At 50.0% G+C, this 14,188-nt stretch overlaps 1 protein-coding gene across 1 annotated transcript in view; it reads left to right on the forward strand.

Annotated features, from left to right (window-relative positions):
• LHPP (phospholysine phosphohistidine inorganic pyrophosphate phosphatase) overlaps positions 1-14,188 on the forward strand; it is a 128,686-nt gene that overhangs the window by 40,590 nt on the left and 73,908 nt on the right. The window contains exon 6 of the mRNA XM_055300583.1: positions 9,610-9,701. Within this exon, the coding sequence (XP_055156558.1) occupies positions 9,610-9,701 (92 nt within the window). The remainder of the gene's footprint in view (positions 1-9,609; positions 9,702-14,188) is intronic.

The raw sequence follows: 14,188 nt of genomic DNA on the forward strand, positions 1-14,188 counted from the left end.
TTAAGGTTAGGGCAACGTTTCTACACCTCGGTGCTCTTGACATTTTGGAGCCAGATCATTCTTTGGGGGAGGGGGAGCGTCCTGTGCAATCCTTCCCCCAGTTGTGAAACCACAGATGTCTCCAGATGTTGCCACACGTTCCCCGGGGGCCACTTTGCCCCCAGTTGAGAAGGACAGTATTAGGGAGTAGTTGCAGAAACCCTAGTATTGATCCTAGGATTATTCTGCTAGGGACCCCATGCCCTCCAGGCGTTTGCGGTACCCCACTTCTCAAGGAGGGGGCCGAACATATAGTGGGATTTTTATTTTTTTAAAGATTTTATATATTTATTCATGAGAGACACAGAGAGAGAGGCAGAGACACAGGCAGAGGGAGAAGCAGGCTTCATGCAGGGAGCCCAATGCGGGACTCGGTTCTGGGTCTCCAGGATCACGCCCTGGGCCAACGGTGGTGCTAAACCACTGAGCCACCCAGGCTGCCCTATAGTGGGATTTCTAGGCTTGGTAATTGAACTTTGAAAAGGCGTATTTAGTAGTACAGCATCACTTGCTATTTTGAAAAATACTATATATTTTGACAGAATATATACTATAGAATATGAAGTTACGATCTTAGGTGGGGAGGGTAGATGCCCTCAGGACGGCTTATCAAACATGGGGGCAAGATTTGTAGATTTTTCCCAAGAGGGCCAGGCATAAAACATGGACTAGGTGCTGTCATTCTGTTGCTGGTTCTCAGATTATTCGTCCTAGCTATGTGGGTGTGGGGACAGGCTGTTACCCTAGTGGTGAGACCTGTGGCTGGGGAGTGAATGTCCACGTGGGGCCACTCATTTCTCTCTTGGCCTCCTCCCCATCACATATATCCATGGAAGACACATCCCCAGTCCCCTGTACCAGCCCAAGCCCTGCCTCCTATCTGTGTGTACAGTCTTGGGTGTCAGTTCAGGGACACCTGGCTGGGACATCGTGAGCCTGGAGCATCGGGAGAGCGAGCCAGAGGAGTGGCTCATCTGCTCCTGCAGGCCCTGATTTGAACGTGAAGCTCTGTCTCCAGACAGGGACAGGCCTATCACCCCAGCCTCGGGTTTGAGACCGTCTGGAGTTTCGGGAAGTTCTGGCTTTGAGGTTGCCCTTGGCATCTATCTCAGTCACAAGGTGTCTGTAAAACCTTACTTTTTCCGAAGACATTCCCCCCCACCACCACCCCCGCCACCAAGAGCCTTTTTAAAAATAGATTTTCTTCTCAAAGCACAAGAATTTTATCGTATGTAGTAACTGACATTCATTAAAGGAGATGGGAAAATTCAGAAAGTACAAGGAAAAAAACTGTTCATCATCCCACTAACCTAGAATAAACGCAAAGCATGCTTAAACTTTCCAACTTTTTAGTTTCTATATATACATTTTTAATGCACAATTTGGATAATCTTGTATCTGCTGTTTGAAGCCTGATCTTTTTCAATATTAAATATTACGCACCGTATTAAATTGCATCGGGAGCAATTTCCTTTGTGCCTTCTTAAGCACTTGCACAAAATAACGTTTGTGGCTATGTAGTATTTCCTCACATGGGCTACTGTAATGTGTGTTACCCCCTCCCCTGTTGTTGGACCTTGACACTTTCCCTCTTGGACTCTGCGAACACCCATGAACGCACATCCTTTGTACACATCTGATCATTTGTGGGGAAATCCTGCCTAGTGCGGTGGTTGTGAGGCCATGATGCACATGGCTTATTTCAGAAAGGTGGTATCAGTTTACCTTCCTTGCCAGCTGCAATCCCCCACATCCTTAACGCACCCTGTGTCTTACTTCTTATAAAACAGTGATCTTTGAGCTGTGCTGTGTTGGTGGTGTTCCTCACGAATGTGTCAGACTCTGGGGGACATGACTTGGCAATGAGCCGTCTGCAGGTCTCGGAGGCTGAAGATCTGGGGCTCCTCGAGCGCTAGGTGGATGTCCTCCTGAGGCATCTCCCTGTGAGCGTGTGTGCCCCCCTCCGGCTGAGATCCGGACGGAGCCCAGTGCTCCTGCAGCACCAGCCCGGCTGCCCTACGAGAGGGAGAAGGGCTCCTGGCCAGAGTCCTGGGATAACCAGAAACGTCTGAAACGTAGGCTTGCTTGGGCAATTTCCTTGGCACTGGAAGGTCATGCTCCCAAACATCATCACCTGTTAGAATGGCTTCTCCCCCTGGCACCCAAGATGGTAAAGGGATGGTGGCAGGAAAGATTTAAGAGAGGTGAATGCATCTGCGTGAGAGCTCGAAGCAGAAAACCCGCCTGCAGGGCTGCGGTGCCCCCTCCAGCACTGGATTTCTGCGTACCTGGGAGTCTAGCCTCGCGGTGTCTCCGAGCTCCCTTCACCATATCGCAGTCAGAGAGGAAGTGCATCCCAGGCCTGACAGGTAGGGGTTTTTTATTTCCCCCGACAGCACACCTCTTGACCTCTATCTTCTTGCCAATGATTTTTTAAATCCTAAATGATTTGGCAATAATTGCTCCTCCTTGCGTGATTATTGCCCTTCACCGATAGTAAATCTGTGAAATCCCCGGGGGCCCCAGCGCATTTTGGTATGCGGAGCCCACAAGATGGCCCGGACAGGCATCACTGCTCCGGGCAGCTGCGCACCCCGCATCTCCAGCACCCCTCGTTCCCCGAGCGTCACACGCGGCTTTGGGGCGCTGTCTAGATTGGGCAGCGGCTCATCATGCGTAAGTGTAGCTGCTGCTTCTCCACAGTTCTTCCTCCAAGGGCCCAGATCTCTGCTTCCATCTTTGTGGGCCACGTCGACAAATGTGCTCGCCCAGGAAACCCTGAGAGGCTCTGTTCTGAGGGGGAGGAATTTCTGCTGCCTGGGGAGTACGTGTGCACAAAATTTCATTTTCCCCACAAGCACAGAAGGCATCAGGCTTGACATGTAATCATTGGAAGGCCTGTTTCATTTCCAAGGAACTTCTAGCAAGATGGCCCCTGGAGCCTCTGGTAGCAATGGACAGGATCCTAAGTTGGAATGTGATGCATGTTCACAGGCCGACTTAATGGTTTCAGGAGAACTCCTTGAGAGGGCACAGCAGAATCTCGTACTGAGGCTCATGGCTGGTGCGACCCCCGGGGCCGAGCACCGCTTGCTCCAGCCCCACCCCCCACCCCCAGCTGAGGCGTATGGTGGCCTGGGTGACCCCTGGCTTGCAGCATCACCTGTGCATACAGCAGGCTCTGCAGCCATTCCCTCCTCAGGATGCACACGTTGCTACTGGCTGTTTTCTTCTTTGGTGACCGATGATTTCCCCAGAGCTGCGTGGGAGCTTGATAGACATAAAAATTAAACCCATTTGAATTTGGCAGTGTACTCCCCAGCATCAGTCATTCTAGAAAAAATTTACAATTTTTACCATACCTGGGTACTTGCCTACCAGCACTTCTATTTGCTTAATTATTCTTCAAATCACTTTATTTTTAAAAACTTAACTAAATTAAAAAAAAATTTTTTTAAGTGGACGTGAAGCCCACTGTGAGGCTTGAACTCATGATCCTGAGATCAAGACCTGAGCCAAGATCAAGAGTTGAATGCTTAACTGACTGAGCCACCCAGGCACCCCTAAATAAATGTATTTTATTTTTAAAATTTATTTATTTTTAAAGATTTGTTTATGTGAGAGAGAGAGAGACAGAGAGCATGCAGAGTCAGGCAAGGGGCAGAGGGAGAAAATCTTCAAGCAGACTCCCCACTGAGTGGGGAGCCTGATGTGGGGCTCGATCCCAGGTCTCTGAGATCATGACCTGGCTGAAAACAAGAGTCAGACACTTAACCCACCAAGCCACACAGGTGCCCCTAAATAAATGTATTGTATCGTATTTTATTTATTTATTTATTTATTTATTTATTTATTTATTTATTTATTTATTTATATACCTTTTTGAAGATTTTATTTATTCATGAGACAGAAAGAGAGAGAGGCAGAGACACAGGCAGAGGGAGAAGCAGGCTCCATGCAGGGAGTCTGATGTGGGACTCGATCCCGGGACCCTAGGATCACATCCTGGGCCAAAGGCAGGCGCTAAACCGCTTAGCCACCCAGGGATCCCCGATGCCCCTAAATAAATGTATTTTAAAGGAATTTCGATCACTCCTGTAAGTGGAGAATCAGAATCACTTAGTTACCATAGATTACTCCAAAAATAAATGCCAAACGGTTACATTAAGATGCAATGTCGTTCTACCTAAAATCAAATAGTGTGTCACCCACGTGCAAAACTGACTCGGGAGATGTGGATTAGAGACGAGAGCAGAGAGCATTAGTGAAGCCTATGAAGTTTAGAATATTCACTGGAAGAAATGCAGTTTTTTTCAAGTTCTTCACGTGTCTTGTGGGGGAGGGCAGGTGTGGTAGCCGCTGGCATTGGGCACAGTTCTTCATACTGGTGGTCATTGTCCATCTCCGGGCTTCCTCCTGGGGCCGGGATCTGCCTGTGGCTTCACTGCTGAAGAGCCCCTTCAGCCTCTGCTTGTATACAATTGAGTGACAGGGGCTTGGTACCTGTGACACCGCCTGTGCCGGTTGTTAGAAGAGCCTCATGTTTACCTGCAACTACCTCCCTGGCTTCCAGAGAGGCACCAGCTTGGTCTTTGGCCTTTTCCACAAACACCTCATGATTCCTCCACTTCTTTGAATGCCTGTTTGGATGTTTTCAGGGACAGTTGCTTCAGGCTTATTAGCCTGTACTTCCTGGAATTCAGGCCTGCACTGGTGAGTGGTGGCAGATGGGTTGTTGGTACACATGTGGGGTCCCCTGCCGGACAGGCCCTCACCCTTTCCCCTACCTCCTAACCTGGGTGGCCTCTTGCCCTTCACATTGAAGCTCAAAACCTCACCTCCTGCAGGAAGCCGTCCCTGACCACTACCCCCTTAGAGACTCCTGTACTTTTTCACAGGTCTTGGTTATGTATTTGTGAGATTGTCTGATGATCATCTGTCTTCTGTGTTCCACTGAGAGCTTCATGAGGGTAGGGACTATGTCTCTTTGATTCCCTGTGTCCTCACTGCCTGGGCCCCAAGCAGCTTGATACAAAGATGCTGGGTCACTGGAGGCAAAAGCACCATGATAGAGGCTGGACTGTCTCCATCAGGGCTAGATTAGGAATTTCCCCAAAAAAACATTTCCTAATATTTTTTTTCTTTTTTAACATGTACAGATAGTTCATGTCCAGGCATTGGCTTTGATGCTTAACTTGCATGATTTCATTTAAATGCCACACTGCTTGTACCCATTCTGCAGATTGAAGTGGAGGCTTGCCCTGGACCACAGAGCTAGGAGATAACAGAGCTGGAATGTGAGCCGGGTTGCCGTGGCTGCATCTGAATCCTCAGCTCAGTCTGTTCTGCTGGTCATATAGGGCCTGCCTCTGTTTCCACTGCCCTGTATGCCCCACTCTAAGATTGCAGACAAGCTCCATGTGGGCTCCTGTCCTCACAGGCAGAGTCCAGACTCACGGGTAAGAGTCCCCCAGTGTGACTGCTTCACAGTCATCAATTTGATTTTCCTTGATTTTGGCTTGTGTGTCTGTTCATTGGTTAGCCACACCTGGCATCTGGATTCCAGAGAGGAGACTTGGGGAATAACTGTTGATTTCGAAGCTTCTGTCCTGGCAGCATCAGGACACCCACCTTGTCATGGGAGTCTGGTTTCTCAGGCCTGTTTAGTCTCTACCGTGTAAATTCCTGACTGGACTTGAGAATAGATCTGGGAACATGTTTGGTTGTCTGAGGTGTTGGACCAGGCACCCCTGATTGTTTCTTTTCTTTTCTTTTTTTTTTCTTTAAGATTTTATTTATTTATTCATGAGAGACACAGAGAGGCAGAGACACAGGCTGAGGGTGAAGCAGGCTCCCTGCAAGAAGCCCGATGTGGGACTCGATCCCAGGACCCAGGGATCATGACCTGAGCCAAAGGGCAGATGCTCAACCACTGAGCCGCCCAGGCATCCCAGTATGAATCGATTTAAACAAGAATATTAATAATACAGATTGATATGGCAAAAGGAGGCCCACTAATGACTCCAGTTCAGGCAACACTGAAGTAGACTCTACACTGTTGACCAGTGAAGAGTCTTGTTGGCTGTGCCTCCTCCCTCTCTCCAGACATGGGCAGCCATGCCTTCAATCCAAGCACCAGTCCACTCAACAAGCTTTTGCTGGTCATTAGCTAAATGCCAGCATCCACTCACATCCCTGCCTGTGGGACCTCACACTTGCTGGAAAAAAGAGAAGTGAAGCAGTATAATGCAGTAGGGACATGCTGTGCAAGGGGGTAATTAGAGGGCTTTGGGAGGGCCTCAGGACCCAGCAGGGTTCAAAGGCAGTGGTCTTGAAAGCCTGTTAGGAGTTGGCCAGGAGAAGAAGGGAAAGTAGGCACAAATGTCAACATGTCCCGTGGGTCACCCTTTCTCTGTTCTTCTGTGAAGCTCCATATTTCCAGTTAGTACCCTTTTCCTTTTGCCTGAGAGACTTCCTTTTATATTTCTTTTGTGTGGATCTGTTGGTGATAATGTCTTTTAGCTTACGACATCTGAAAATGTCTATTTCACCTTTGGTTTTTGAAAGATACTTTTGCTGGGTATAGAATTCTAGGTTGGTGTGTCTCCCTCTCTCAGGGCTTTACAGATGGTTCCCTACCAGCTACTCACCTACGTTGTTTACGGTGGGAAATCTCATGTTTTATCTTTGTTTCTCAGTATGTAATATGCCTTTGTTTTTTTCTCCAGCAGTTTTTAAGATTTTTCTTCTTGTTACTGACTTTGGGCAATTTGATTATGCCATGCCTTAATGTAATTTTTTTCAGGTTTCTTGTGTTTGGTGTTGATTGGGATCTTGTATCTGTGGATTTATGAGTCTTACTGTGTTTGGAAATTTTTCAGCCATTAGGAGGAAGTCAGATATTGTTTGTGTCACCTCTTCTCATCTCACCATCAGGGATTCCAGTTACACATGTATCAGGCCCTTTGAAGTCATGTCATAGCTTGATGATGCTCTGTCATTTTTTTTAAAAGATTTTATTTGAGAGCAAAGAGCCCTATGTGGGGCTCCATCCCAGGACTCCCAAGATCATGACCCTAGTTGAAGGCAGATGCTTAAGTGACTGAGCCTCCCAGGCTCCCTACTCTGTTCATTTTTATTAAGTCTTTTTTTCTCTTAGTTTCATTTTCGGTGGTTTCTATTACTGTATCTTCAAGTTCATTAATATTTTCTTCTGTACTGGGTAATCCAGTATTAATTTCATCTGGCAGGTTTTCCATTCTAGACATAATGTATCTCAAGTGCTACCTATGTAAATAAAACATAAGCATTATTTAGTACTGCTCACTTACCATTGGTTATAAATATCAGTAAGTTACACTGTTACTAGTAATCAAAAATAAAAGCAGTTCTTCTCCATCAGAAAAAAACCTGGTGCAGTTGCCATCTCTAGAAGTTCGAATGGGATCTTTTCTTTTATCTTTCATGTCCCTACTTAACTTTTAGAACATATGGAAGATAGTTGCAATAACTAATTTTTTTTTTAAGAATGTAGCCAACATCTCTGGCCTCTTTTTTTTTTAATTTTTTTAAATTTATTTACGATAGTCATACAGAGAGAGAGAAAGGCAGAGACACAGGCAGAGAGAGAAGCAGGCTCCATGCACCGGGAGCCCTACGTGGGATTCGTCCCGGGTCTCCAGGATCACGCCCTGAGCCAAAGGCAGGCGCCAAACCGCTGCGCCACCCAGGGATCCCCTCTTTTTTTTTTTTTTTTTAAGATTTTACTTATTTATTCATGAGAGACAGAGAGAGAGAGAGGCAGAGACACAGGCAGAGGGAGAAGCAGGCTCCATGCAGGAAGCCCGACGTGGGACTCGATCCTAGGTCCCCAGAATCAGGCCCTGGGCTGAAGGTGGTGCTAAACCACTGAGCCACCCAGGCTGCCCTTGCAGTAACTAATTTATTTATTTATTTATTTTTAAAATTTTTATTTTATTTTATTTATTTATGATAGGTACACAGTGAGAGAGAGAGAGAGAGAGGCAGAGACACAGGCAGAGGGAGAAGCAGGCTCCATGCAGCAGGAGCCCGATGTGGGACTCGATCCTGGGTCTCCAGGATCACGCCCTGGGCCAAAGGCAGGCGCTAAACCGCTGCACCACCCAGGGATCCCCTGCAGTAACTAATTTAATATCCTTGTTTGCAGAATCCCACATCCATGTGTGTTCTGGATCAGGTGACTGATTTTCCTGTCCATTATGTGTGATATTTGTCTTCTTTGCATGTCTGATCACTTTTTTAAATTAGTTGCCAGACGTTGTGGATTTTGCTTTTTTGGGGTGATGGATATTTTTGTGTGCCTATAAATATTTCTTGCACTTTGTTCTGAGATGTAGTTAAGCAACTTGGAAACTGTTTGATCCTTCCAGATCTAGCTTTTAAGATTTGGGAGGCAGCACCAGAGCAGGGTTGGGTCTAAGGCTAATTACTTCCCTCTACCAAGGCAAGATGCTTCTGAGAACGCTACCCAGTGCCCTGTGAATTATGAGATTTTCCAGTCTGGCTGGTGGGAACAGGCACTATTGCCAACCCCGTGTGAGGTCCAGGCAGTGTTTTCTTTCATTTTTCAGTGTGATTCTTCCCCTGGTGGTTTCCTCACTCACACACGCTGATCAGCAGTCAACAGAACGCTGCCTTGTTCAGAGGGACCCTCTCCAGATCTGCGTCCTTCCTCTCTCTCTGGGCCTCCCCTTCTTTTCTGAGACTCATCTTGAGAACTTAACTGCCTCTGTCTCCCAGTTCCTGGCTCTGTCCCTCACTTCCAGGAGTCTGCCAGGCTCCATGAGGTCCTCCCTCCCTGCAACCCTAGTCTGGAAACTGAGGGCACTGCAGGGCTCACCTCATATGTTTCCTGTGTCCCAGAAATCATTGTCCTTCATGGCCTGTTGTCCAATAACTTGAAAACTTGCTTCATATAGTTTGTCTGGCTTTCTGTTTGTTTTAGGTGGGAGAGTAGATCCCACAGGATGCTTTTTGAAATGACAGCCAGGCTGCAAGCATTTCCTCTGTGTGTGTGTTTTTGTTTCCACGGTATTTTGGTTTTTATAGGTAGTACCTTCATTATTGAAAGCAAAACCTCCTAAACTGTGAGCTGCAAAGATTTGCCAAAAATTTAGTTTTCACAGAGCTGGTGGTTGGCACCTAGTTACAGAGTATTTAGCTGCAGGTCAAATTGAGCCTGTGTTCCAGTAGAGGCAAGATGGGGTCACCTCCCCACACAGCCTTGGGACTCTGTAGCACTTTGCCACTTGCTGATTGATTTCAGATTGCCCACACATGCACTGTTAGAGCCACTCGGCTCATGGGCAGAGCAGGAGGCTGGCTGGTGGGGTGGGGGGTTTAGCAGCAGGAGATATATTCAAGGTGGGTTGACTTTTCATCTATATGATGACAATATTGCCTTGTTTAATTTGTATGACAGTGGTTTTAAACATTAAATCAAGCAGTTGATTGTGTCAAAAAATAATGAAGGAACACAGGAATGAACTGTCCTGATACCACTTCTGAGCTCATGTCCCTGCCCGGCAGGCCATCATGATTGGGGACGATATCGTGGGTGACGTTGGTGGTGCCCAGCGCTGTGGAATGAGAGCCCTGCAGGTGCGGACAGGAAAGTTCAGGTGAGTGCCCCACACGTGGTCCAGTTCACCTGCCTCTCTTCCTCCGTGGATTCCTGGGGTGTCCATGGTTTGGTTTGGTTTTCTTCCCCAAAATAAAGGGGGTTATTTTTTCCAAAAAGAACAGTATGTGGACATTTGCTGACCTCTCTGTAACTGTCCCCTAAGGACGGGCCTAGCTGACCTTTTCATAGCAGAGAGTGGACAGGTAAAGCAGCTTTTGATACAGGGTCCAGGATTCACAACTGGGATTTGAACAGGGTGTAGTGTGGAGACAAGAGACCAAGGGCTCCAGCCGTCCCAGGCTGCAGCTGTTCAGGCTGAATTTGGGCCGTGCTCCATTGGGCAAGGTGGTCAGAGCCTTCCCTGCACATGGAGCTTCCAGCTTCTGGGCACTCAGCCCCTCCTGGTCACCCTCCCTCTCGTGCTCTGTCTTCTGTTTGTGGGAGACAGAACTTAGAGATGCCAGGTCCTTGGTCAGGGACCCCTTAGAACCAAACCTCCATCTCCAGAGGAACTTGTGTTCTTTTCCTGGGTCAGCCTGGTTTTCAGCAGATCGCCAACAGGCATCTCTCAGGGATTAGGTAGTTGCTTGTGGGCATGGGGAGGTGCCCTGTGGGATTGAGGTTTGGCTTGTTGGGCCATTGAGGGTGTCTTAGACATCAGAGCAATGTCTCACCTGTCCTGGACAATTTTGATAATAGCTCTTCGGAGAAAATACAATTTTGTGGTTGCTAGATGGTTTGGCTAAAACATGGTTACCCAGAGGTACTTGGATTGGTGGCGGGGGTCGAGGGGAAGGGGGGGTGTATCTGTCCTGAGTGTCTGCTTAACGTCTTCCGAGAAATGGGGTTCCTGGGTGGCTCAGTTGGTCTGGCGTCTGACTTTTGGTTTCAGCTCAGGTCATGATCTCATGGGTTATGAGATCAAGTCCTGTGTCTTGCTCCATGCTCATGGAGAGTCTGCTTGAGATTCTCTCCCTTGGCCCCTCCCCCCACTCACATTCACTCTCTTTCTCCAAAATAAATGTAAAAATCTTTAGAAAACAAATGACCTGGGTCAGGGAAATGGATTAGAAGGTCTTACTCACTGTGAGGCCCCTCTGTTGTGTGTGAGACCCAAGAGACCTGGGATTTGGGGTGGACACTAGGTGAGTGGGGAAGGTTTGATCCATGTGGGGTCTGCGGCCAGAAAGTCCCTTCTAGCCACGTCCTGGACGCTCCCAGGGCACTAGAGGCTCTCTTCAAGCCCCTAGCACACCTGAAATACCGGCCTTCAAAGGAGGGTGTTCTGGGTCCCCTGGGCTATGTCTGGCCTGAGGAAGTGAGGAAGACTCCACTTACAAACCTCAGAAACATTTCAAGAGAGCTGCCTGGGGCCCCAAAGTCCCTAATTCCATCACTCCCTCAAAGGTACAGCACCCAGGCCTGTTGTTGAGCAGCGGGACTGGGCACCCTCTGCTTGATGCTCTGTTGCGTGGTGTTGCCCATGTCCTACTTTGCAGCCCCAGGGTTGGTGCTTTTCGGAGTCCCCCGTGACTGTCTTCCAGGGATGTAAACTTCATCAACAGTTGGCCAGATCCTTCTAGCCTGCTCACTGTGTGTAGATTTAATGTATAAGATACATATATATCTTTATTTTTTTTATAAAAATGGCATTATATTATTGCACAGCCTGCTGTTTTCTAGAACGGTGTTTTGAGTGTTTTTCCATGACCATTCTTCATAATTTTTAAATACCTAAGGAGATGTTGTACGTTAAGAACTGTTTAGTGCCAGGCATCCGGCAGGCCCTCAGCAACGGTGAGGTGACGGTGATGCTGTCGGTGACACCGTCTCACCTCCGGGGACAGCCGCCTGGCCTAGCAGGCAGAGGATGGGACGCAGTGTGTCTTTTCTCGAAGGTGTTACAACTTCATATCTTTTTATTTGTTTGCCCAAAGGACGTAAATCTGCATTTGTTAGCATGCAGGGCAGAGTGAGAGGAGCTCTATTACAGGTAAGGCAGCAAAGGAGCCATCTGAGGAGGAGGCCACAGGTGGAAGGGGACGCTGGGTTCTGTGCGCGTGAAAGCACGTGCGAGGCGTCTCTGCGGGGGCCACTCTGCTGCGCCGATGAGTCACAAGCTGCGGGGGGCTGCTGACCACTGGGCTGGGTCACGATACAGACTGGGCTGGAAGTCCAAGATACAGATGGCAGAGGCTGCATGGGAGAGGAGGAATGTGGAAAAGCTCGTTTATAATGTTGCGTACCATTTACATGCTCAAAGGTGCTATCTTAGGTTAATTTCACTTGCTTATTTTAATTTTTGTCACCGTAGCTGCTAGAAGGTTCTTGCCTGCCTCCCTGGCTCACATCGGGGCTCAGGGCACTTCTGTTGGGCAGCGGGGGCCCTGCACCTCCCCCCTTTGCCCTGCAGATGGCACTCGCCACACACACACCCCAGAGGATGCCAGAGCAACCCTGTGCTCTGCGGGCCCGCAGGCCGGAGAGCGCCCGAGGCCCCATGGCACCCTGCATGGGGACAGCTGCGTGCCATTGTCTGCGGTTCTCCCATGTGGGTCTGCTTCCTTCCAGAATGCAGTCGGTCTTCCTGGGCTGACCTTCATCTACCTGGAGTTACTGCGTGTTTCACCGAGCGTAGCCGGTTCGTCCTGGTGGCCCTGCGTCCTCCGTGGTGTGAACACACTTCTCTCTTCCCCTCCCCTGGCGGGGACACACTCGGGTGGGTCCCGGTTTGGCCATTCTTTGAAGTGCTGCCAGGAATGTCCGATCCATGTTTCCCGGGCACGTGGGCGTGAGTCCACGTATGGTAGATTTGCTTGAGATGGAACTGCTGGGTCACGGGGCGTGCATATGGTCACGTTTACTGGGTCATGCCGGACTTCCGCTTTGCTTGTGTGGGTGTACACTGCCCTCGTGATGGACAGGGCCCCACTTGCGTCCAGCCTCTTGCCCATGGGCTGTTTTGAATGAGAGGCCTGTGTTCTTCTTAGTTTATGGGCTTAGGGGGTCTCGGGGGCAGTGCCACCACCCAGCAGTCCAGTCCATCTGGATGCTGGGCCCCCCAGGAGGTTGGGGAGGGGCCCCCAGGCACCTCGGGTGAGAAGGCGTGGGAGAGGCAGGGGCAGGCATGTCCATCGTGGCATCCTCCACACCTGCTCCATTTACCTGTGCTTTGGCTGGTGGTCGGGGGACAGTAGTTGCCCTTCTTGGTCCCTGACCAAGCCTGCTTCACATCCAGGGCGAGAGGGGAAAGGTTCTCAAACTGTAAACACCTTGGGTGGGCTCTGCAGTGCCCAGAAGGGGGTCCCAGGTGAGGCTGGGAGGTGGCTGCAGAGTGAGGCCGTGAGGCCTGGGGGGACACCGCTCTAAGCGTGGCAGGAACTGTGGCCTGACAGCTCGTGCTGTTAGAACGGCCTCTAACCCAACACAAACCTTGGCCACTCGGGCTGAGCCAGTTGCCCCCCCAAAGGCTGAGAGAGCCCCCGCCTGGGAGCCCCTCTGAGACCCGGAGACAGCCTCTGCCCTCCCCCAGGTGTCATGGCTCTGGGATGTGGCCAGTGTCGTGGGCATGAGCTGGCCTGGGGGGCGAGGGTGCACTGTCCCGAGAGAGAGTGTGCGGTCTGCTAACACCCCAGGGCAGGTACACTTTTGATCCACTCATTAGGTCTCTGGTGTTTGCATCTTCCCCAGAAAAATGAGGAAAAGAAGGTGGCTTGTGGCCCCGGGACCCCCATCCTTGAAGACACAGCTCTTGTCTCTGATGATCACACAATTTCTGGTTTTCTTTGGGCCGAGGTTCCCTGTGTCACAGGCAGGACCCAGGCTGTGCCCACGAGATCTCAGTGTGCTCCCCCAGCTCTGGCGGTGTCTTCAGGCTGGGGACCGCTGGGGGCAGCCCCCCCACCCCCAGCTTCCTGACGTTGTCGCACACTGGAGTTCTGCTGCCCTGTAGCGCGACCCCATCGGACCCCGGGTGGCTCTCCCTGCCTTCCTCCCTGGCTCTTCACATCCCCTGGCTCCCCTTCTGGAAAGCATCTGGGAGAAGCAGCCCCTCAGCACTGGACTCAGACTGATTGCCCAGCAGATTGGAACTTGGTCAGTCCTGCCCCAGTGGCCCCGGCCTAGCAGTGGTCCCTGGGGCAGTCGAGCTGACCGCCTGGCACGCAGGTGTGGTGGGGGGCAGTTGCTGTGACACTGGGCCCAGCTGCCTCCCCTGAGCCTCACCTGTGGGTGGATCAGGTATCCCTGGGGTCTGGACCCCTCATTTTGCCCATGCATGCCCTGGTGAGGGTGATGGTGCCCCCAAGGGGCCTAGCATTCTTCTTAGAGGTACCGTGGTTGGGGTCTTCTGAAGGACTGCAGGACATGGACAGGGTGGGGTGGTGGGCACCTCTAGATTTGGCTTGCGTGGACTGTGATTTTTGTGTTCCTTTGGGGTCACCCTCATCCACCCCCAGGTCCCCAGCAGGCGCAGGCCTGGGCATG

The sequence above is a fragment of the Nyctereutes procyonoides genome, unplaced genomic scaffold (assembly GCF_905146905.1).
Source record: "Nyctereutes procyonoides isolate TBG_1078 unplaced genomic scaffold, NYPRO_anot_genome, whole genome shotgun sequence".
Taxonomy (NCBI): domain Eukaryota; kingdom Metazoa; phylum Chordata; class Mammalia; order Carnivora; family Canidae; genus Nyctereutes; species Nyctereutes procyonoides.